Genomic DNA, 22,768 nt, shown 5'->3' with positions numbered 1-22,768 from the left:
TTATGAGATGAAACTGGGAGCTTGAGCTGAACAACTAATAGTATGCGATGTGCACATGCTGCCTTCCAACAAGTGTTTAATGATGTCGGGGTCAGTTTGGAACAGTTAAGACAATTATTTCTTTTCCTGAACTGCTTATAACCTAGTGATATTTTAACTACTTAGTTAAGCTTGCAGAAGAAATTGGAAAAGGTACTGGCACAGGTAATTTAGATCCAGATGCAGCAAAAAAGCTTTCTTAGGTTCAAATAGTGTCACTTTTGGCCATGATAGTCTGCAGATTAGTCCTTAATTTGGATGCATCTTCCTGAGCTAAAGTTTTTGTTCTTCTACCCAAAAAAGAAAAAAAAATGTACATATGTAGGTGAGTTTTTACAGCAAATATGCCCATTTTCCAGATTTATTTTAACTTGTCTGTCGACCTCTGTAACACAACTCCCTTTAAAAAAAATCCTGTCCATTATCCTGCTGGAGAAATTCCTCTGGTTTAGTTCACAGACTCCATAGTGCAAGAAAGCTAACTTAATGACATGTTTAATTTCCAGTTTATGCATATAGCTTCTTTTGCATTAATAAAACATTTGAAGGGGAGCATTGTGGCAGTGTGTATTGCAAGTTATAGGAAGATGGTGTGAGCCATGACACTTGTGGAAGACTTTGCAAGTGGCTTGTATTAGTGACACCTGCCCCTGTGCAAAATAGTGGTGGCAGCATCCTCATATTTTAGGTAATAATGGTGGCTTTCATAGTGGCCAGAGCAGTAGATAGGTACTAACTGGATTATCTCTTTATTAAGCGTTCATTTTCTAAGATGACTTATTCTTGTCTTGAACAGACAGCTGCATGTGGGGAACTCTCTCAGATGTCTGAAAAGGAAATGAGACTGCCAATAAGGAAAAAGAAAAGTGGTGAAATGTGTGTTTCTTTTGTCGGGATGTACACAACCATTTTTCTTTTTATTTCAGTTGTTGCACTGTGGTTCCTGAGAAAAACAAAGTAAACTGCCAACTTGCTTTATTGGAGAAGACAGATTGTTTTATTTCGTCTTTGGAGGAAGCTTTTAGTAAAGTGGGCAAAAAGTCAGGAATAATTAAAGTACTGCACTGTACTTGCTTCCCCAAAAGAAAAGTTGCAGCTAAATTAATCTTCATATTCATTTCAGCATTAGTCATTTACAAGACTGAGGTAGTGCAATGAGTTGTGTGGTTCCTCTATGCACAAGCGATTGGCTGAGACCACCTGACTCATTTAACTTGGAATCTCATGTTGGGTTTATCACTGCTATTTTGGAGTTAGAACTAGATTACCCCACTAATCCTCAGAATACTTGTTAACTTATCAAGCAGATGGAAGTATCCTTGTGGGCTACTTACTGTTTACAGTATGTTTCCAGCTTTCCATGACCTGGCAAAACAAGGAATCCTACCAGCTTACTTAAAGTTGTATACAAGTTAAAGTACATATATAAACTTTTAACCTAGAGCATTATTTCCTATGGCTGTGTTCACAGGAAGACATGGTGAAGAGGTATTGGGTTAGCTTTGTAAAATAAAGGTCAATTTCATGCTTATGTTAATCAATTCCATTATTTTATACTTTGTTTAATTCTGATAATTTCTTGTGAAGCTCTGTAGTTAATGGTGAAAAGAAACTTTCTCTCCTAAACTCATTGATTTTTTTCCCCTGTTCCTTTTCATTGGAAACTAATTCTAATGGTGGTTTATCTTTTTTATATACTGATCAAAGCCCCTCAATAGCTGTGATAACATTGACAAAGTTAACATTGAAGTATGGAAGGGTTTCTTGAAAGGGGGATAGTGCTGTTTTGTGGATTCTTAAAGGGGAAAAATCCTTTCATCATCAAGATTAGAAAAAAATTAAAGGTAGAGGCTTCCTCTGCTTATTTAGCAATAAAGTGTGAAGCTCCTGTGCTACAGGCTTATGTCAAATATATTTCTTGTTGGTAACAACAAGAACCAATCTGATTTTTTTTAAAAGAATCTGTTCTTAAAACCCCTGAGGTCACAGTCTTGATTTTCTTTCAGACCCTAACTGTAAACTAGAAGACAAGGCAGAAGATGGAGAAGTGATAGATTGTAAGAAAAGGCCGGATGAAGGGGAGGAGTTAGAGGAAGAAGCTGTGCACAGCTGTGACAGCTGCCTCCAGGTGTTTGAGTCGCTGAGTGATATCACAGAACACAAGATTAATCAATGTCAACTGACAGGTAAACAATACTTATCACTTTGCAGCTTCTTGCACTGTTCTATTTCTGATTCCAGTTCTGTTCTTCAGAAATTTTCCCCTTCTCAGCTATTTTACTCCAAGACTGAACACTTAGGTGAAACCAGTTACAATTAGGAAAGGATTTTGGAGCAATGTTATGCCGCAAACTGGTATGCCATAAATTTCCTTCAGATGGAAAGGCTAGATGGATAATTAGTGCAGTTGCACTTGATTTAAATTGTGCTTTAGGTTTTAGCATGCCTGGCTACTTTGCTGCTTTCCTGATTTAAACAATAAGATTTTGTATACCTTCAATCTTACTAATAATTTTAAAAATCTGATGGTGCTTATAAATGGATTTGACTGCAGTGGGATAATGGATAAATTTATACAGTGGTGGGCTATGGATTTAGATCAGATGCTACTTTATTCTAAGCTGTTACTACAAATGAGCGTACAGTAATCAATAAGTGAAGGTTGAGGAGAATACAGCAAATTGGTACACTATAAATAAAAACACAGCCATGAGTTAAGTGGTAAAACTGAATGCTGATCAAATACTATTCCCTTCTTGCAAATAGAGCAGGGTGAGTGGACCTGTGACTGCATTGAGCTTTTTCACTCACAGGTAAAGAAGCAATAGTGTAAAGGAGGGGTTGACAATGTATGGCCAGCAGGCCAGATGTGGCCTGTGGAGTCATTGATCCAGTTTATGGGTCTGGGGCTTTGGTAGCATTTGGAGGCAGGGGGTTTGGTGGCAGTTGTTTTTCCCTGTCACCTGGGGGAGATGCACTGGGTGCAGGCTCTCTGCCATCCTAAGTGGCAGCCTCACATATCAAAATATGTTAATGGAGATGTGTGTATGTGTATATATGGAGGTGTTTTTATTAGAGGTACACCAATACATCAGTCCAATATTAGATCAGCACCGATAAAAAGAAAATTGTCTGTATCAGAAATCAGCTTGGTAATTGGCTGATAGGCATGTAGGCGGCGAGGAGCACAGCCTAGCTGCTTGTCTGGGAGGGCATGGGGGGTGGGAGGGAGGGGGTGTCCCCGGATCTGCATGGGGCTGGGGTTGCACCAAGCTCTTCCTGGTGGGACGAGGCTGGACTGGGGATGGGCTGTGGCAGTGCTGGGATGGGGAAATGGGGGGGCCGTAGCCCCCCCCATCCCCTCAGTCACAGCACTGCCACTGCCCACCCTGGCCCCATGCCAAGCTGGGGGCACATGCCCCCCCCCATGCTCTCCTGGATGAGTGGTGGAAGCCCCTGAATGAGCCGATGCACCAGTGGCTCCCAGAGCTGTGCGCAATGGCTGGTGCCACCCCCACCTCCTCATATCTCCTGGAGAAGCTGTGGCTCCATCCTGCACCCACCCTGCCCCGGCTAGGCAGCACTTGCCCCATCCCTGTCTCAGCCCCAGTTCCACTCCTCCCTCATGGCAGGGGCCTTGATCTGCGCCCCTCCTCCATGCCGCTCTCCCCCCTGCTCCTGCTTCTTCCACACCAGACTTACCAGCTGCATGTAGCTCTCCAAGCTGCTGGGCTGGTATCAGAAATTGGATAGGTATCGGCCAATATGCTTCCATAAAAATTGGATATTGGTATTGGTCCCAAAAATCTCTATCGGTGTACCTCTAGTTTTTATTTTATTTTTGGAGGGGTTTTCTTTGGAGGAGGGATTGAGTGAGATCAATAGAAAAAGTGTTGGCAAAATATGCACAGTGCAAGTGGCACTGCATCTAATTCAGGATAAAATGAGAAAGGAGCCAGGCAATATAGGGATAAGTAGAAGGAATATTGAGGGAAGAAACTGAATTTGTGTCAGGATTTTAGTGCTCAAACTTGGTTCTTCCATCAATTGTAGGCAATTTGGCCCTTTTTCACTTCACAAAACTTTTTTTTCTGTCTGTCTGTCCCTTCAGTAGCAAATCCTGGTTTTTCTTACCCTTCTTTCCCTACCCTTGTTCTGGTGTGCCCTCTATTACTTTGTATCTTTCCCATCCCTCTCCATTTCTTTCAGTCCCCCAAATTTCTTCTTTGCAGTAGGCTCTACACATTCAACCAGTAAGACCCACATAACAAGTTAATATGTAACTGTTATTAGGAGTCTTGTGCCTGAGCCATGGGCAATATATACATTATGGTAGCAGGGTAAGAAATTGTGCTCAAATTGTGCTCATTTTGTGCTCATTTCTTCTGTACTGGTTAGAAATTGTACTTAGGCGAGTAGCTGATCTCTCATGGTTACAAAGCATACAAAATAAATGATGGTTGGTTTTTAGCATTCTTAGGGCTATCCTTGGCTTACACTGGAGTTTTACCATTAAGTTCAGTCAGCCATCGGGGCAGATTCAGAAGGAAGACTTTTGCAAAAAATATTGTGGAGGGTTGTTTTGAACAGTTCCCACTGATTTTTTGTCACCTTCTTCCTGAGCAGTAGCCTGAATGTCTTGCTGTGATGGTCTACCTTTAAAAGAAACACTTTCATACTAGTAATTGTACTGAAGAGCTATGTAGATTCATTTAAAAATAAAAATTGGCCATTATTTTCAAATGCCTGTGGGGATAGGGGAAATTTAACTTAGCATCCAAAACCCATCTAACATTCAAAAATTGAGAATGTCTGAGTTTCGAAAGTGCTGAGAGACATGTAGCTATGCCTAGAATTCAGTTTTTTGGTCTGGTATTATGGATATGGAACTGCTCTGTCATATGTTATGAATTCTCCATGTTGATTGGCTTATGGGGTCACTCACCTTTATACACAGACTGGATTAAATAAAGAGTCTGTCGAGGCAACAAACAGTATAGAAGAATGGTGACTTGAGATGAAATCTCCCTCTGAGCCATTGAGGTTTTCCTGAGGATAACCCTCAAAGCCTCAGCCTCCTTTTGAATGTACCAAACTGATAGTGCATCTTAAAATCAGGCTCTCTGGCCTAGTAACCTAAATATATATTGGAAGCCTAAGTTTTCATTGGCTTCCTTCTACTTTATGTTGGCTGCCTTTTACTGGGATAGCTATCTTTTGGTGAAAGAAATAAACTTACTTTATTTAATATCTTTATCAAGATAGAAGTAAGAATGAGGGGTGCCAGTCCCCAGGCTCAGTCTTGCACAGTGCTACAAAGTAAGTGGCATTTAAGGGTTGCACAGTGTTTTATAAGACCAGGCTCGTAGGACCAGATTCTGCTCTACCCGCTAGTTACATAATGGGACTTAGGCATTTAACTGTGGTTTTCTTTCACCTTGCTCAGATTCGTTAAAAACTGTTAATCTAAAAGTTGGGTGGGTTCTCCTCCTCCACTTTTTTGCAACTCTAAGGACCAGATCATGTTATGTTACAAAAGTAGATGGACTAAAAAAATAGATGTAGTGGAAAAAAGGTGAAGAGAATACTAGGAGAGTTGGCCTAGACACTAACCAGCTTGGCACTGGCAAAGTCCTTGGTATATAAGACCTCAGCATTCATACTTTGGTGGCAACAATCCTGGCATAAATTGCTTTGCTGATAGTCCTGTTGTATCAGAGCCCTAGTTGCCATCCCACCCAGTATAGCTCCAAGGGCTGCTTACAGGGAACAGGGTGGATAGCATCACACTTAGATGCACAATAGTTGGAATAAAATCTGGCCCTTTGTGTCCTAAATGGCTATTTTGTCACTGATTTATTGCAGGAAAGGGGAAGAGGTTATCCACAATCTGTTCCTTCCTATAATGTGTTGGTTGGGTTGCATCCTGTGCTCTGTTTTTGGAGGAGGGCATTGTTGCATTTATATAGTAATGGGCATGCTGTTGATCCTTTCATTTTGGGCCTGACCCAGTTCCCAGTTAAGTCAGTGGAAATGACTTCAGTGTGGGTGACAGATCGAGCCCTTCAATAGTATTTTTGCTAGCATCATAACTTTTTGTACTGACTTTCTCTGAAAAAGCCATTGTTTTATTCAAGTTAATTGCTGACATCTTCTGAAATGTTCTTGGAATATAGGTAATGGATTAAGATATAGGATTTTTTTGCAATGTGTGATTCCACTGGTATATAAGATGCTGAACTATATTAATTTCCTCCCCTGAAAAGTTCAGCAGCAAAGGTATAGTTTTGAAAATGTTTTTTTTTCTAATCTTAGTGCATTTCACTTTGTCCTTTTAATGAGGTTTTAATAAGTTGTGGATCACTTGCCAGTTCTCTTTCTGTGAGTGAAGCTATATATATAAACAAAGAATCCAGTTAGCACCATCACGGACTAGAAAGTCCTTCTTAGACATGTCAGTGTGGTTCCCATTGTAGAAGTGTGCACATGGCTTGTGCATGACAGACTGAAGTAGTATCCAGGGCCATGTGTGCACCTTTATTCTCCTAAAGCTTCTGTGTTAGCACATGATCTTCCCACAGTTCCCTCTGCTGCCTATGGCAGTGAGATGGAGCTCATTAAGTATCTTGCCCACTATTCCTCTTTGAAAAACCCTAAACCATTTTTCTCTCTTTTATTTTCTTTCATGAAACAGGTTTTAAAAAAAATTATTTTTCAAATTTCCTTTGCAGAATGTTTCCAAAAAACAGTCTGACTGTTCCATATGCCTCCCTTTGCAATAGGGCAAGTCACTTTTGGCCAAGAGCTTCCTCTTATGGCACAGTACAAATCGTCTGGATTAAAGCTTATCTATTGTGCATGGGGAAGATCTCCAGGAAGGAAAGACATTTCCAATGTCTCTTCTACCTAGGAAAAAGTTGTATCCCAAATAAGTTGCCCTGTGCTAGGACTTACAAGTCAAGGGGCACTTGGCTCAAACTGTATTTACCTGACCCATCCATGTGGATTATTTTGGACCTAGGGTCGTCTGTTCCAGTCATGTGCACACTTCCCTGGCCTAGGCACTGACCCACTCAGTGCTGGCAAAGTCCTTTGTTTGTTGAGACCTCAGCATTGACCACTTTGATGGCACCAATCCTGTCATAAATTACTTAGGTGCTGATAGTCACATTATATTAGAGCCCCAGTTGCCATCCTATCCAATATAGTGGTTGCGCTACACTGACAAGTCTGAGCCAGGCCATTGTTTGTCTGATAAGCTTCTGTAACTATATTGCCATTAGTAGGAACTGTCCTCCTGACCACTGAAGAGCAGATTGCCATACTTCTGCTTGTCTAAAAAATGGAGATTATGTTCCCCAGTGGCTTCAGTGTCCATGCCACTTCCCCCCAGAACTGAAGGTGGGCACACAGGAATGGCCAATAATAGAAGGAAGGACCACAGCACCTCTGTGTCTTTGCACACAATCATTCTTTTCTATGTGTGTGTGTGTGGGAGGGGGGGAGGGTAACAACAGCACCTGTCCCTACAATAGATGACTTAAAAGCCTTTCAGGAACTCTTGTCCCAAAGAGTGTATGCCCTGCGCATTGAGAGTACTGGAAAAACCTGTGATATCCTGACTGGAACAATATTGGCTAGAATTGCTTCCCCTGTTAAATCATCCTAGGACCAGCTAATGGTCTATGGCAAACATTGTCCACAGTTTAAAAGAAACTCAAGTTTGCTAAAGTTACTCCTTAAATCCTCAGAACAAAGATCCTAAAAAGTTAAACCTTTTTTTTTTAACAGCCTCACTGAAGTTTTGGTGGCAAACTGCCAAGCAGTGTTTGCCCAATATGGTTACCTCACTTGAGAGAGTCACCCCATTCCTCTGGAGTCCTGCTCCAAGGACGGCTTATGGATTTTACATTAAGCAGTCATTGGATAAAATATATAAGCAGTGCTTGGAGCAGGGATCACAACCCAGGTCTTTTCTTTCCCAGGTGGGTGCTCTAATAGCTGAGCTACAGAGTCAGGCTACCTTTTGCTCTTTCTCTCTGGACAAATGAATCTTGAATTCTTTTTGTTAAATGGCACATCTTTAAACAGAAGGAGTGAAAAGTACAATCTCTTCCCTGAACAGTCTGTAGTTAGGTGGTTTGGGCACTCTTATGAGATCTCGTATGAAGCAGGCCTAGATTTCCTGCTGAGATTTTGGATATAAACCACAATCACCAGCTCCTCTGGCACTGCACTTAGATGAAAATGGCCATGGCTACTGTGTTTTGTAAAGAGCTCAGTCCTGTCCGTATATGCTAAGTGTGACAGGAGCATTCCCAAGTTGGGCCCACAAGGAATTTAAGCAGAGGAATGCCTGGCTTTAGGGTTCTGATTGAGCTAAGGCTTGAGAGAGGCACCTAGATGCTCAGCCCTATCATGATGGTGGCTATTCTGGGTGTGAAGAGAAGCAGAATTTCAGACAGACAAGGGACTGTATTGGCAAAACCTTAAGCATCTCTAAAGGGTTAGGTAGTTTTGAACCTGAGTACCTAAACTGTGCTGAATTCCAGCTTCAGGCATTTATATCATTTGTGGATCTTGGGTTTTGTTTCCATTGGACATGTACTTCTGTGTACTGAGTATCAGAGCTATCAGACTTGACTGCATAGCCCTTTTATCTGTTCTTCAAAAATCCAGTGCAGATCTTGATGGATAGTATCTCAGTGATGCACTAACTGGGTAAGGAAGTATACATTGATCTTCCTTGAGTCTGGAAACCATCAAGCTATGCATATGATGCCACCAACATATGACAGTGCTGGTGGTTCTTCATCTTGTGGTGTCAACAGCTACTGAGTGGATTTTCTATACGAACAGTGACAGTTCACAAGTGCTTATTGCAGACATCCATCATGTAGCTGATGATCGTGTTTTGGGGAACTCTAGTGATGGACCTGTTCATTAACATTGCTTCTGAGTGCCAAAATTGTTGCTCAAGATGAATATGAATTGTTGTCAGATACCTTTCTTTCATAGTGGTCTTGAGCCTCTTGTACACCTTTCTGCTGATTTTTTCTTTCATCCCACATCCCCTTTTCCCTGATCTCAGCTAATTTCCAAAATTAGAATTGGAAACACCTGTAGTAATTCTAGTAGCTCCATACTAGAAAATATAGTTTTAGCTAAGTGACATTTTACAAATATGAATCCTGCCCTCAATCCAGATTCCACACCACCTTGATCTGTGTACCCTGAGCAGTGCTCCACCAAGACTCAAAGTCACTACACATGATAGCGTGGCTGCTGACAGCTTGAGTACCACAGACAGAGGCTGTATCTGAATGTCCCAGAGAAAACTATTGACCAGGAAAATGCAGTTGCCTAAATGGAAGAGTCTTTTGATATAGGCAACTCAACATGATCTGGACATGGTCTGTGCCTTGATACAACAGAACTACAACTACTTTTTGCACTTAAGATAGGCCATCTTCTCATTCTGTGCCATTAATGTCCAGCTTGCAGCTCTTTCTGCTTGCCGTCTCCCTGAATGACTGTACTTGTCTCACTCTTTCACATGTAAATATTTCAAAGGGTTAGGGTCAGAGTATCTATTCCTACCTGAAACCTAATCCCAGGCCCCCTGAGTTTCACAGAGCCACCATTTGTAGGACTGGTCCCTATACAACCCCCCTCTAATGATAGTTTTCTTATTGACTACTATTTCAGCTAGGACAGTAAGAGCCTGAAGTAGACTTTTGTGATTGAGTTTCCTTGTATAATATACCATAGGTGTAAGGCAGTGCTGTCTCTTCACCCAAAGGCTATCCTAAAGTAGTTTCAAAACTTCATTGGAACCATTGGTCAGCCTATCTGGCATCTTCTGAAGCCATAGGCATTGTAGGGGAGGAAGAAACCGTGTACCACTAGATGTGCATCCAGGATTGCACTTAATTACACTGATAGGACCTAATCATTCAGGCTGTCACCCTGCCTATTTATAGATGCAGCTGAGTCTACAGGTATCTCCTCAGAGAGGATATAGAAACAGATAACCAAGTTTGTGTGTCTTGTTCTACTATGTAGTAGTGTGCCTCTCCTAGTGACTGTTAAGTCTCACCTCACCAGAGCAAAACTGACATCTTGTGCCTTTTCTTGGAAATGTGTCAGCTTCTGCTGTCGGTGGTGATGCAGAGTAATCATTGTGTAGAGGAGGTTGTGTGGAGGTTGTGTTAAGTTTGGGAGAGCAGTGCTGTAACTGTTAATTCACTGATATAGCTGAAATGCCTCATTCCCTTTGTCCAGGGAGAGAAGCTCTTTTCAGTCACCTATGGTAGGATCCAAACTAACATTGACTTGGAAGCATAGTGACCTGCCCTGCAATAACTGTGATTCTTCAAGGTATTAAAGATGTGCATCTCAAAACCCACTTTTTCTAGAGCCTTCTGCAATGTGGGCTTTGAATTATGAAGGAACAGATGTAGGGCTGTGGCCCATTCAGCCTTTCTGTGGGACCATAGGGAGGTGCAGGACACACAGGCCCTGATGGATATCATTAGAAAAAAAGTTGATCTTGCATGCGTAGCATACAAACACATGTGTGTAGTGTGATCCATGCTGACTACATCATTTCAAAGAACCACAGTTACTGTAGGGTAAGTAGTTGTTCTTTATTACATGTCTCTATTGTATTGGAATATTTATAATATGTTGTTGTTGTATTATAATAAGTGCCTTGTTTCCATGACAAATTGGTCTTTTAGGTAGTGAATTTCCTACATCAACTAAAATTATTTTCTTAAAATACTTGCTGTTTTTATTATTTGGTACTTGCTTTAATTACCATTTAGAAATGAACCGAATGGGAGGTACAACAGATTATCATTACTTATATGTTCAGCAGTTATGGCTTGAAAGCCAAATGTAACAAAACGCCCAAAGCTCTTTTAATATTTTTCTTAATATAGTTATAAGAAAAGAGTCTTAATTCATGTTTATAAAATCAGCTGTAGAATGTCAGGGCTTATGGAGGATATAATAGTTTGTTAACATGACACACCATCTGTATTTGTCCAGTTTTGTGATCTCAGGCATCAGCTGTGGGATAGAAAAACACTTTTTATGGAAATAAGTGCTCTTGGAAGGGAAAGGTGACTGAAAACATGCAGTACTTGTTCACATGGTGTTGGGGTAATGACCTATCTCTGATGGTTGTGAAAACATTTGCTCTGATTTCATGCAATTGCTTCAACTACAGTAGTTGGCACAGCTGACCATAACAGACTGAGTTCAAAAAAGGGAAAATGTTTCACCTTTCTTCTTCTAAAACAACTTTTATCATACAGAATGTGCAGTTGCAGAATGTGTGGAACAGCCATTAACATCAATGAAGCTGTAGTCACTTACGCCAATGGTCTGCCATACTCACTGGGTCCATCTACATGTGTGCTTTACTGCAGAGTTGACTCATAAGCTCTTCAGTAAAGGGTCACAGTCTACACATGTGCCTGTATTAGGGCACAGTAAATTAACTCTGCCATAAGATAGTACTGCCTGGGACAAGTACCATCCTACGGTGGAGTACTTATGTGTGCCAAAATGCATGTGTGAACTATGACCAAGGCTGGCTGAGGAGTGAGGTTGCTATAGTGTGGGGACTGCCTGTCAGCTAGCAGCCTTGTGCCACAGCCAGCCCTTCCACTGCCACACAGAGCCCAGGGCTAACCCCTGGGGCCCCTGCTCTGGGCCAGCTGCTCTCAGGTGCATGTAAAGATGCTGCACCTGGGAGCAGCTGACCCTGGTGCGAACTACATCAGAGTTTATTCAGGCGCACTAATTTCATGTGTAGATATGCCCATTGTGCCTCAAGATAGGAAACCCCAAGCATCTTTCCAAAATAGCCAGTGGTTGAAGATAACTGTTTTTTTAACATGAACTCTTAATGCATCTAATTCTATAACCTTGTACTTATCATAGTTCTTAGCTGGGGATATCATTTGGGAATGCTGTAATGTAACTGAAATCTATGACCTCTTAATAAGCATCAGGAGAAAGAGGTGGGGAATCATTCCACCACATGCCCTGAGGTAAATTCAAGAAGGCTAGCTGAAACTATTCAGTTTATTTCTTTCAGTTTTTACCTTGAGAGAGAAATTGATCAATTTTTTTTATTTTTTAATTTTTTTAATTTTAATTTTTTTTTATTATTATTACTATTTTGGAGAAGCTCATTCCATAATCTCTAGGTCTCTCTTTCTCCGCACTGCAATGGGAAATCCTTGAAGTTTAAAGGGGTTGCATTTCCTGTGTGCAGTGTAGAAGGAACCTGAAGAACTTTTGGGGACAGCAGTCCTCTTAACAGTGTTATGGTGAGAACAGACAAGTTCAGAGCTAAAATATCTGGAGCATGCTTTCTTTCTGTAGGCTGGAAAGGTTATATGTGAACAAGATTTGGCTGACTACATTTGGTGCTGCAGGTGTTATGGTACTAATGTCCTTGGTAAGTTTTTTGTGGTGCTGATGTCTTTGGTAAGTTTCTGAAAAACTTGAATGTATCAAGTATGATTGTAGAAACTGGGAATTATGTTTGTGAATTAAAGCAGGGTAGAAAATGTGAACTACTAATACCATCTTGAAAAGCTTCATCTCGACTGGGGAATTGGGATATTGCCTTAATAATATGAAACCCTGGAATTTTGTAATATCTTTTAAATTTAGTCCTTGTAATGTTATAAAAAAACACTTTGACAGAAATAGGTGTATGTATGTATGGGAAAGATGCCTACAGATTCTTGTCCATAACTCTTGCTTTGGCAAAACACAGTGAATCAAGTCTGTGTGTGTGTGTTCATGCATGTGCATGCAGAATGTGGAATGAATTGAGAGAAATTTTGCTTGTGAAATTCCTCGTTCTTATTCTATTAACCTCCCCCCACCTAACTGGTAAATTATTTCTTTGGAATATAGTGAAAAAATGCGCTTCCTCCAGTGTCTTTTAAAATATATCTTATAAAGGTATATCTTTATGTAAAATATAGTCTAGTATGTATATTGAAAAAGTGACAATCTATGGAAGTTCATTTCAGATTTTATAGAAATACCTGTCACTGTTTTTATTATCTTCCTAACTGTGAATAGATTGGTGTCTCTCATTTGTTTTACTGCTGTATCCCAGCAGGAAGTCCAGTCAAATGGCTGGAGGAAGGTTGGGTGACTCATGCGGGGGAGGCCGGAGAAGGGTCAGGTTTTTCAAGCACACTTCAAACCCTCTACCAGCTGTAAAAGCAATGGAGGAAGAAACAAGAAGGCAGCTGCTGATTTACCTTGTTCTGACAAACATGGAACATAACATATGCATAGATAACACATAAATGCTGCTTGTGTAAAACCATTGGTAGCTTAACCATAAGGATTTTATCATAATTTTATATTATAACAAAAGTGTCTGGTTGTTTTCTTTTGGTGAGTCTTAATTTTACAGAGTTGAAAATCTCCAATCTTCTTGGTACATTCAAATTCTGAGCCATATTTTCTTTTTCTTATTAACTGTATCAATAATCTGAGCTTTCTGTATGTTTCCTCATTCCTTTTAATATGCATTCAATACACTTTTACAGAGAAGAGCAAATACTAAAATTGTTGTATATTGTAATTAGATTATTTTGTATTATGAAGTAGCTTTTCCTTAGTCAAAGTCCATGTAGTTTACTGGATAATGTTTCTTGCTTGTGTTTTTCAAAATTAATGGGACCAACTTCTTACACCAGGGCTGTCCAATTTGTGGCCTGTGGGCCCAGAGGTTCATTTGTAACTCATGGACTCCCACCTGAGTGCTGCTCTTCTCACCTGCAGCTGCTACTGATGCCAGGGTCTCCAGCTTCCACTTCCTACCCTCACCCTTGGGAGTGGGACAGCCCGCAGGCCCTAAGGAGACCACAGCTTGTGGGGGCCTCAGTGCATGCAGCAGTTGGGGGGGGCAGTATGCACCCATGTGGGATGTCTTGGTGGTGAGGTGCCTGCATGGCATGTGGCCTGGGGACTTCATGGCTTGCATGGGTGTGGCTCCCAGCTGCTCCAGAGTTGGACAGCTCAGCCTTACCCTGTTGAAGTCAATGGGAATGTGACTATTGGATTCACTGGGGCTAGGGTTTTACCCAATTCTTTGGATTGTATTTCTATGCAAAATAAAAAGGTTGTGGATTTTTTCAGTTGCTGTCTTGGAATCATAGAAAATTAGGGTTGGAAGGGACCTTAGGAGCTCATCTAGTCCAACCCCCTGCTCTAAGCAGGACCATTCCCAACTAAATCATTCCAGCCAAGGCTTTGTCTAGCTGAGTCTTAAAAACCTCTAGAGATGGAGCATCCACAACCTCTCTGGGTAAACTGTTCCAGTATTTTACTATCCTCCTTGTGAGAGTTTTCCTAATATCTAACCTAAACCTCCTTTGCTGCAACTTGAGACCATTGCTCCTTGTTCTGTCATCTGCCACCCCTGTGACCAGTCTAGCTCCATGCTCTTTGGAACCACTCTTCAGGTAGTTGAAGGCTGCTACTAAATCCCCTCTCAATCTCTCTTCTCCAGACTAAATAAATCCAGTTCCTTTAGCCTTTCCTCATAAGTCATGTGCCCCAGCTCTCTAAACATTTTGTTGTCCTCCCCTGGACTCTCTCCAATTTGTCCACATCATGTCTATAGCGGGGGCCTAAAACTGGACACAGTACTCCAGATGTGGCCTCACTGGTGCTGAGTAGAGGACTAATCACTTCCCTTGATCTGCTGGCAACACTCCTACTGAGGCAGCCCAGTATACCATTAGCCTTTTTCACAAGGACACACTGTTGGCTCATATTCAGCTTACTGTCCACTGTAACCTCCAGGTCCTTTTCTGTAGAGCTGCTTCTTAGCAAGTTAGTCCCCAGCCTGTACAGATTAGTGCACTTTGAACAATCTTTATCATCTCCAAAATCTTCATTTAATACTTTTCTAAATACAGCAAAAACTGTGTTAACCGGCACTTTATTAGCCGGAAAACTCCATTAATTGGCATCCGAGGGATGTGGCAAAAGCGAAACTGGAAGTACCACTTCCAGGTTTTGCCGCTGCTGCGAGCAGAGCCCTTGCCACTTCTTCAGCCCATGGCCCAGGGCAAAGCAGCCTGAGTGGGGCAAAGCAGCCTGCGTAGGGCAAAGCAGCCTCCACAGGGCCCCCCTCCCTGTCCTCTGGCACACTGATGCCAGGGACTGCACCAGACGGTGCACATTTGATTAACCAGAATATTTGATTAACCGGCATCTGTACAGCTTTTACTGTAACTCTTTCTAAAGAGGAAGAAGTGCTAACCATAGTGTAAACAGTTTTCTTCAGTGCTAGTCAGGACAAGTTGGTGTGTAGGATGGAAATTTCTGTCTGTACCCATTCCAAACACTTTCAGGTAGAGTGAGAATGAAGAGGGAGGAAAGTTGAAGTTTCCATCCTTTCTTAATATACTAATTCCCTCCTACCTCTACTTCTCTTATTACACCCAGATTCTGTCTTTCTTTTCACCCTGTTTATATTTACCATTCTGTTGGCGAGTTGCTCTAGTGGAGTGCTTTTGTTTTCAATCCTCTTCTCCCACCCCTGGAATCCTACTTCACAATGATTCTCCTTTTGGCTGGGAAAGATGGGTGTAATCTGTAATGCATACAAAGCACACTGTTCTGTAGCGCTCAGAGCTTTTCTCCTTTGGTTCTTCTCTCTTCCTCTTTTGCTCCCTGTTCTATTTTTCCTGTTCTTTCTCTGCTTCTTTTGTATTTTTTATGGTTTTCCAGGATAGTGCTTCTATTTTTGCACTAGCTACCCCAGCAAGAACTTCAGAATGAATCTGACATGATCCCAGTCACTTTCATTCTGTAGCCTCTCCCTGGGTTCCATTCTTAGCATTGTATGAAGGAGCCAGCATGGAATCTTAGTACTATTTCTGGGAATGTTCATCAGTCCATTGTAATATATCTAGATCTATAGATATAGATCTAGATATAAAATATTATACAGTGGACTCAACATTCCAAGAAATAGTGGGACTGATGAACATTCCCAGAAATGCACACATGTTTGGGTGCACGTGCATGCACGTGTGTGTATACACACATGTATACATGCACAAATACTTATTATTTATATGTATATATGTAATGTGTATATATGCATGTGTGTAAGTATGTGTCTGTATACTTGTGTATGCATGCACATGTGTGTATGCATATGATGTTTATGTTTATATTCTATATGTATCCCTATATGTATAACTTAATTATATAAACTTTTTTACTTGATACATAATCTCAAGTAGATTTTTAAAATAAATTCTATAAATTTTGTATATTTTATTAAAACATACAAATTCTTACTTAGAGAAAGGGAAAATTTCATACCATTACAAAAACATCAAAAACATTACAATATTCCAAATATATTTGAAGAAAATATCCTGGTATGGTAGAAAGGGTCTTGTATTTCATAGAGTTTGTTATAACACAAACTGTCAGTCTGACCATACTTGTAATTAGTTTATTGCTGAAGATGAGTATACTCATATTGAATGGGTTTTCTGTGAGTCTGTTGCCTTATAATTATTAACCAGTACCTAAAGAACTATTTAATAATGAGTTCCTTGGATCTCCTTTCTCCATATGGAAAGATGCCCATTACAAATTGAAGGCTAAATTCTACCTGTTACAAAATTCATATGCTTCGATACTAAATCAAAGTGAATCCCTGTATATACTCTTGAGCTCAGTAGATTTTTTCATAAATCTGTTTTGAAACTACATCTCGATTAGTGAATCTGACACTGGGAATATAGTGGAAGGGGTCACCAGATGTAACTGATTAATAAATACATGTTCAGAGTGTCAGTAACCAGCTCTGAATGTTTGCAAATGTTACATTGAGTGCTTCTCAAATAAATCACATTGCCTTTCGTTCTGACTGATCAAAATACTTTATAATGCTGCAAAATCTAAATATCTTAAAGTGCAGCATCATTGAAATTCAGCCAGTTTTGCATGGAGGATAGTAATAAACAGACAACAGAGAGAAACAGAAAACTCTAGCCAATAAAAATGCAGCAAATCTTACATTTTAATGAAAAATTTTATAGCATCTTTTCAGGAACTTCAGTTTTGAGGTCTGATCAAAAAGATTCCTTCTTCTTCAGCAATCCGTCACATTCAATGATTGTCTTCCATGATTTTCTTATCTATGTGTCCGAAGATGGCTGATGAGGTCTATCGAGGATCAATATACTCTACTGCAACTCGGACATGTGTTTCCACGTGGGGTGGGTGGCATTGGATTCTTGATTTGGTCTGCAACATGCTTTTTCTGCCACTCCCACTTTCTATCTCCTGTTGTTGTGAGGTTTCATAGTACTGAGATCCCTGCAGCAGACTCTTCCTCGATTTGGGGTGATCCTGGGTGATTAGTCTCTCACAAGTTGACATCAATGTTCCATTTTTTAAAGTTGGCCTTGAGAATGTGCCTGAAGTGGTTTCTCTGCCCTCCTCTTGAGCATAAGCCTTGGCTGAGCTGGGAGAATAAAACTTGCTTTGGGAGTCTGGAGTCAGATATCTGAATGGTGTGGCCGGCCCACCAAAGTTGATGTCTGGTTATCATCACCTCAATACTCGTGGTGTTTGCTTGCAGGAGGACGCTAATGTTGGTGCATCTGTCTTCCCATTGGATTCAGAGGATCTTCTGCAGGCAGCATTGATGGCATTTCTCCAACAACTTAAGATATTTCCTGTATATTAGCCATGTCTTAGTCCCATACAGCAAGGTGGGGGATCACAACTGGTTGATATACTATGAGCGTGGTTTTGGATCTGATGCCATGATCTTCAAACACCCAGTTTTTCAGGTGTCCAAAGGCTGCACTTGCACATTTGAGGTGATGTTGGATTTCTTCATTGGTGTGAGCCTTCTGTGAGAGATGGCTTCAGAGGTTCGGGAAATATTCAGAGTTCTCCAGAGTCTCACTGTGGATCTAGAATACGGGAGCTGGGGACTATTTATTAGGAGTTGGTTGGTGGAGGATCTTAGTCTTCTGAATGTTAAATGTCAGTCACATTTTCTTTGTATGCCTCAGTAAAGATGACTGTGATTTCCTGAAGGTGTGCTTCTGAGCAGGCACGTGCTACATCATCACCAGCTTACTGGAGCTCAGTGATTGAGCTGGCATGGTCATGGTTTTGGCTTGCAGTTCGCTGAGGTTAAACAGCTTACCATCCATTCAGTAGCTTAACTCCACTCTGGCTAGAAGCTTGTTGGTGGTGCATTACTGAGAACCACTGCTCACATACCATCATGGAGCAGGCAGAGAATGGTGACAAATTTTGGTGGGCATCCATACTTCAGAAGAATCTTTACAACACTTCTCAGCTGAGAGTTGAAAGCTTTCGTGAGGTGAAAGTAGGCCATGTAGGCAGACTTTTATATTGTTCCCAGAAAAAAACAGGATCCCACACATGTATTGTCAAAGATCTACTTTTCAGGTGAGTAGTACATGTGAAAGTTGTAGATTTGTTTCAGCATGGCTTTTTTCTTGCTATGTCATCTAAATTTTTAAGCAGTAACTGTGCAGATATTTCTACCATATAGAAAAGGAGCCTTCCACTGGGAGCAGTTTGGTAGAACATGGCCACGTAACACTGCTCCTGCATGCATTAAAACAGAAGATTTGCTGTCAGTGAACATGGATCAATGTACTTACATGGGAGTCAAAATGAAGTTAAGGGAAGCACTTAATGCTAAATTTACAGCCTGGTGTTATAGGCTGAGTCATAGGCAACCTGGCCTAATGATCTGGCCATCAAGGGGTGTCTTCGGGGCCAGGAGCTAGGACAGAATCCTGGAGCTGAATTACTGAGTTCAGAAGGAAATCCTGTTGCAGCATCCACAACAAAGGCCAGGGTCAGGACCTGGAATGTCAAAAACTGAACACAAATCCATAGGGAAATCCAAAGCCAAAGTCTGAGAAAAGGCTGAAAACCAAGGTCAGGAACTAGGAAAACCAGACAGCCCAATAGTCAGAAGGCTTCCCGAGGCAGACCAAGTCAGAACTGTTGACTAGCCTGAAAATCTGGGGCTCCAGCTGAGTCTAAATGGCTCCTAGCAGCCAATCAGTTCTTAAATTGGGGCAGAGCTTGTTGGTGACTCAAGGCAGTGTTGCTGCCTAGGTAATTATCCCAGGCTGGTTTGCCTGATAAGGGTCCCTGACACCTGTTTCTGCTATAACTCTTACTTTTACCTCTGTTTCTGGTGGTTCTAGTACAGCATTTGACATCTGAGCCCAGGAAATTGCAGCAGATATTTTATACCAGGGCTGTCCAAATGGTGGTTAAATTATGGCCCACAGGGCCAGAAATTTTGTGATGGGGTGAAGGGGTGGCAGCATTAGTTCCCATGGCTGCCAGAGTTGCTGTGTTGAGGTAGGCAGGGTGTTAATTCTGCTACCATTTGCCCTTTTGAGTTAAAATCACCACTGGGGATGTCTTTTGCCAGTGGGGCAAACAGTAGTAGAGGGAGTAGTACATCAGGGTTAATGCTTCTGTCACTCAGACCATCACGGGAGGTGAGCCATCTGGCCCATCAACCCCAATGAGTTGGACAGCTGTATTTTAGATAATTATGGGTTAAAATGTAAATCCTCCTCTCTAATGAAGTACTTGGGCCATACTGTGTGCTTTTAGGTCTGTATCTTGTTATGTATTAAAAATACCCAGCCATATATTGTAACAGGCCCATTACCACATTTTCTCACTTGCCATGTGTTCCCCTTCCCAATCCCTAAGAAGACATGCACCTTATTTTCTGGAAGACAGAATGTAGAGGATGATATTTATCACATAGAGTAATTCTTCCTAGAAACACAGTGTCCAGAAAGTGGCATCCCAAAAGACAGCTCCTTCTTTACTTCATACAATCCTCTATATAAGTTCCTGTAAATAATAGTGTTGTTTCCACATCATAAGCCTCATCAAGACACTTCAGACTGCATGCAGCAGCTCACTTGCCATGAGCTGACTCAATTTGTCCTTGAGATGCAAGGTACAGTGCTTAGGTTAAAGCTACAGCTATGACTCCACTCCTTCAGCTTGTTGGGGCAGTGACAAGCAGCAGTCATCTTGCACAGTGTCTGTATGCTTTTATTTCAATGAACAAAAATAAGCTTTTCTGTTTTGAGAGATGTCCTAATCTTGGAGAGCTGATTTTTGGGGGGAAGGTGTGCATGGTATGCAAATAAATGTAGTATAATTTCCATAAAATGCATCTGCCTTTTTATTTTGTGCATGCTGTAGGTTGTATTAATATGAGGTATCTGATGAAAGAAAAATTTAAATTTGAAAAATTCTGTGGTAATTGTTTACTAAACTGTGGAAAGTGTAAGTGGTACAGGAAATACCACTTTTTAAGACTGCCTAGTATTATTAGTGAATCTAGTCATAGAATGGTGATTCCTCCAATGATCAAGTGCAATAAATATGACTTGTAATTCAAATTTAACATACATAGTTTGTGGTCCTGTCCATTGATTCGTTGTATTGGAAGCTTACATCAACATAACTTGAAAATGTTAGAACTGAATACATTATATTCCAAGTATAAAAATTATTCTTAACTTTTCTCCCCTTTTGTTTGGGGTTGGTTAAGAAATTTTCTTTGAATGAAAAAGAGGCACATTTTCAATGAAAACTTTCTACCAAATATGTTCTCTCTTCTGCCTTGCTCTGGGTTCCCCATTGTGGTCCTCTCTGTTCTAATTATATATAAATATTCAATTTAGCTCCTTACTCCTTTCAAAACCTAAAGTGGTTAGGTTTTCTGCTCCTACTAAAACACTGCATTTTCTTCACTTGAAAAATCTGATAGGCCCTCCTTCCACAATTTAATCTCCTTGATTTTTTTTTTTTTTTTTGGTAATTTGGCATCTACATCTTTAAAAAAAAATTATATCTCACTTATTAGAATGATATTGTTGTTCATCATTATGGTCCTATTCCTTCAGAAATTCCTGAAAGAAAGAAAAGCTTTGGTTATTTGATATAAACTGTAAAGAAGGAAGAAGCTGAGGAAATGTATCTACTTGCTTGCCTGCTGACAGAAAATTTAACACAAACCAATGCTGCCTTTTGAAGAAAATAGATTTAAAGTCCACTCCTGTCTTCCATTTTAATCAATGAATAGATTCTAAGTTATCTAAAATGACTGATCCTGAAAAACAAGCTACATTAAAGGCTTGCATAGGGTGCATAGTTCAAAGTAGGTGGGACCAGGTGATGGTGGATGTTTTAAACAAATACCATCACTTTTCCTAAGTAACTGCTTATAGTTAGGGACCTCCCTAATTCATGAAGGATGTCCACAGATTTTGTGGTCCTGGCATGCCATCAGGTTCCATTTTTGTTGTGGAGTACAGCGTGCCCGCCCCACCTGTCACAACAGATGGCTACCTTTCAATCTTGGTGGTGGCCAGGACTTCTGTGGCACCATAGAGGCATGGGGGGGAGCTGCTGCATCCTGCTGTGAAAATCTCCCTCCCCTTCCCTGTTTCTCTCCCTGACTGCCATGCTTCAGAATGCCAGGGCTTCCCATCTCTGTTTGCAGCTTCCTTTCCCTCTCCTCCTGCCCACTCCCTTTTTCCTGCTTTTTCATGGTCCCTGCAGTCCCTGCACTTTTCATTGGGACCAGGCTTTTTCGGGAGGCGCGGGGGGGCTACCAGATTTGTAGTTTCTGTGAAAATCACTACATTTTTAATTTGATAGGTCCCTAATTATAATGGAATTATACTGCACTTCATGCAGTATCTTCAATATTTTCATCCAAAGACAGATATGCAGATTTTTTTCTTGAATTAGAGATTTCCATCTCAAACCTCTGTCGTTCTTGTTATTGTATTATCTTAGCTCCTTTATCATCTTTGATTTATTTATCTTCACAGTGCTTCTGTGAGTTAAAGTGGTGGTGTTATCCCTGTTTAATACCTGAGAGCTAAGAAATTGATGCACTGAGAGTCAGCTCCAAAAAAGACTTAAGTTTCTATAGTGGGACTTAGGTGCCTAAGTTTGAAATTGTGATCCAGATAACCCCTGGTTAGTTGACACCTAATTTGAGGGCACCAAACTTACACAAGCACCTTCATTTTCAAGCTGAAACCACCCTGGTCACCAAAAGGCCTGTGCATGCTTGAAATTGGCCTACCTCAGACAGACATTCCTCCATCCATGTCCCTTGTAGGGCTTCAACTGTTGGGTACACTTTGAAAACACCTATGTGTGCTTTCTGGTTATGGCTCCATAGCTAGTGATCACCATTGATTTAATTTAAAGCACAAGGATATGGGTAGTGGTAGTGATAATACCCTCCTTTTACACAAGAATTTAGTGGTTAGTTGGATGTGGTAGACTCAGATACATTTGTCTCCTCTGTGTGAGAGGCTGTAGACCTACATCTCCCAGCAGCTTGGAGAATATCCTAACCACCACACCACAGGCTGTTCTGGGGTGGTGGAAAGGGACTGTCTTCACCACTGGCGTTCCACTTGCAGAAAAAAGTTAAAGCTTCATTGGGCCAAAGTTAGGGAGAAATAGAGACATGACTAGCTTAGTGATTAGGCCACTTCACTGGGAGGGGGAGAATCTTGAATTCCAGTCCTTGCTTCAAATGTTTGTGTATTTTATCCATGTACATTTATATAAACAGTGAAGGGAA

At 41.0% G+C, this 22,768-nt stretch overlaps 1 protein-coding gene across 4 annotated transcripts in view; it reads left to right on the top strand.

Annotated features, from left to right (window-relative positions):
• Positions 1–22,768, top strand: part of ZNF521 (zinc finger protein 521) — a 285,865-nt gene that overhangs the window by 29,769 nt on the left and 233,328 nt on the right. For all 4 annotated transcript variants that reach the window (XM_090039845.1, XM_090039842.1, XM_090039843.1 and 1 more), the window contains one exon: positions 2,046–2,225. Coding sequence is in view for 3 of the 4 variants with exons in the window: in XM_090039842.1 (XP_089895968.1) it covers positions 2,046–2,225 (180 nt within the window). In the remaining variant the exon portion in view is untranslated. The remainder of the gene's footprint in view (positions 1–2,045; positions 2,226–22,768) is intronic.

Source organism: Crocodylus siamensis, chromosome 3 (assembly GCF_052110815.1).
Source record: "Crocodylus siamensis isolate JL-2025a chromosome 3, ASM5211081v1, whole genome shotgun sequence".
Classification (NCBI taxonomy): domain Eukaryota; kingdom Metazoa; phylum Chordata; order Crocodylia; family Crocodylidae; genus Crocodylus; species Crocodylus siamensis.
This window is presented reverse-complemented; position numbering and strand designations above follow the sequence as displayed.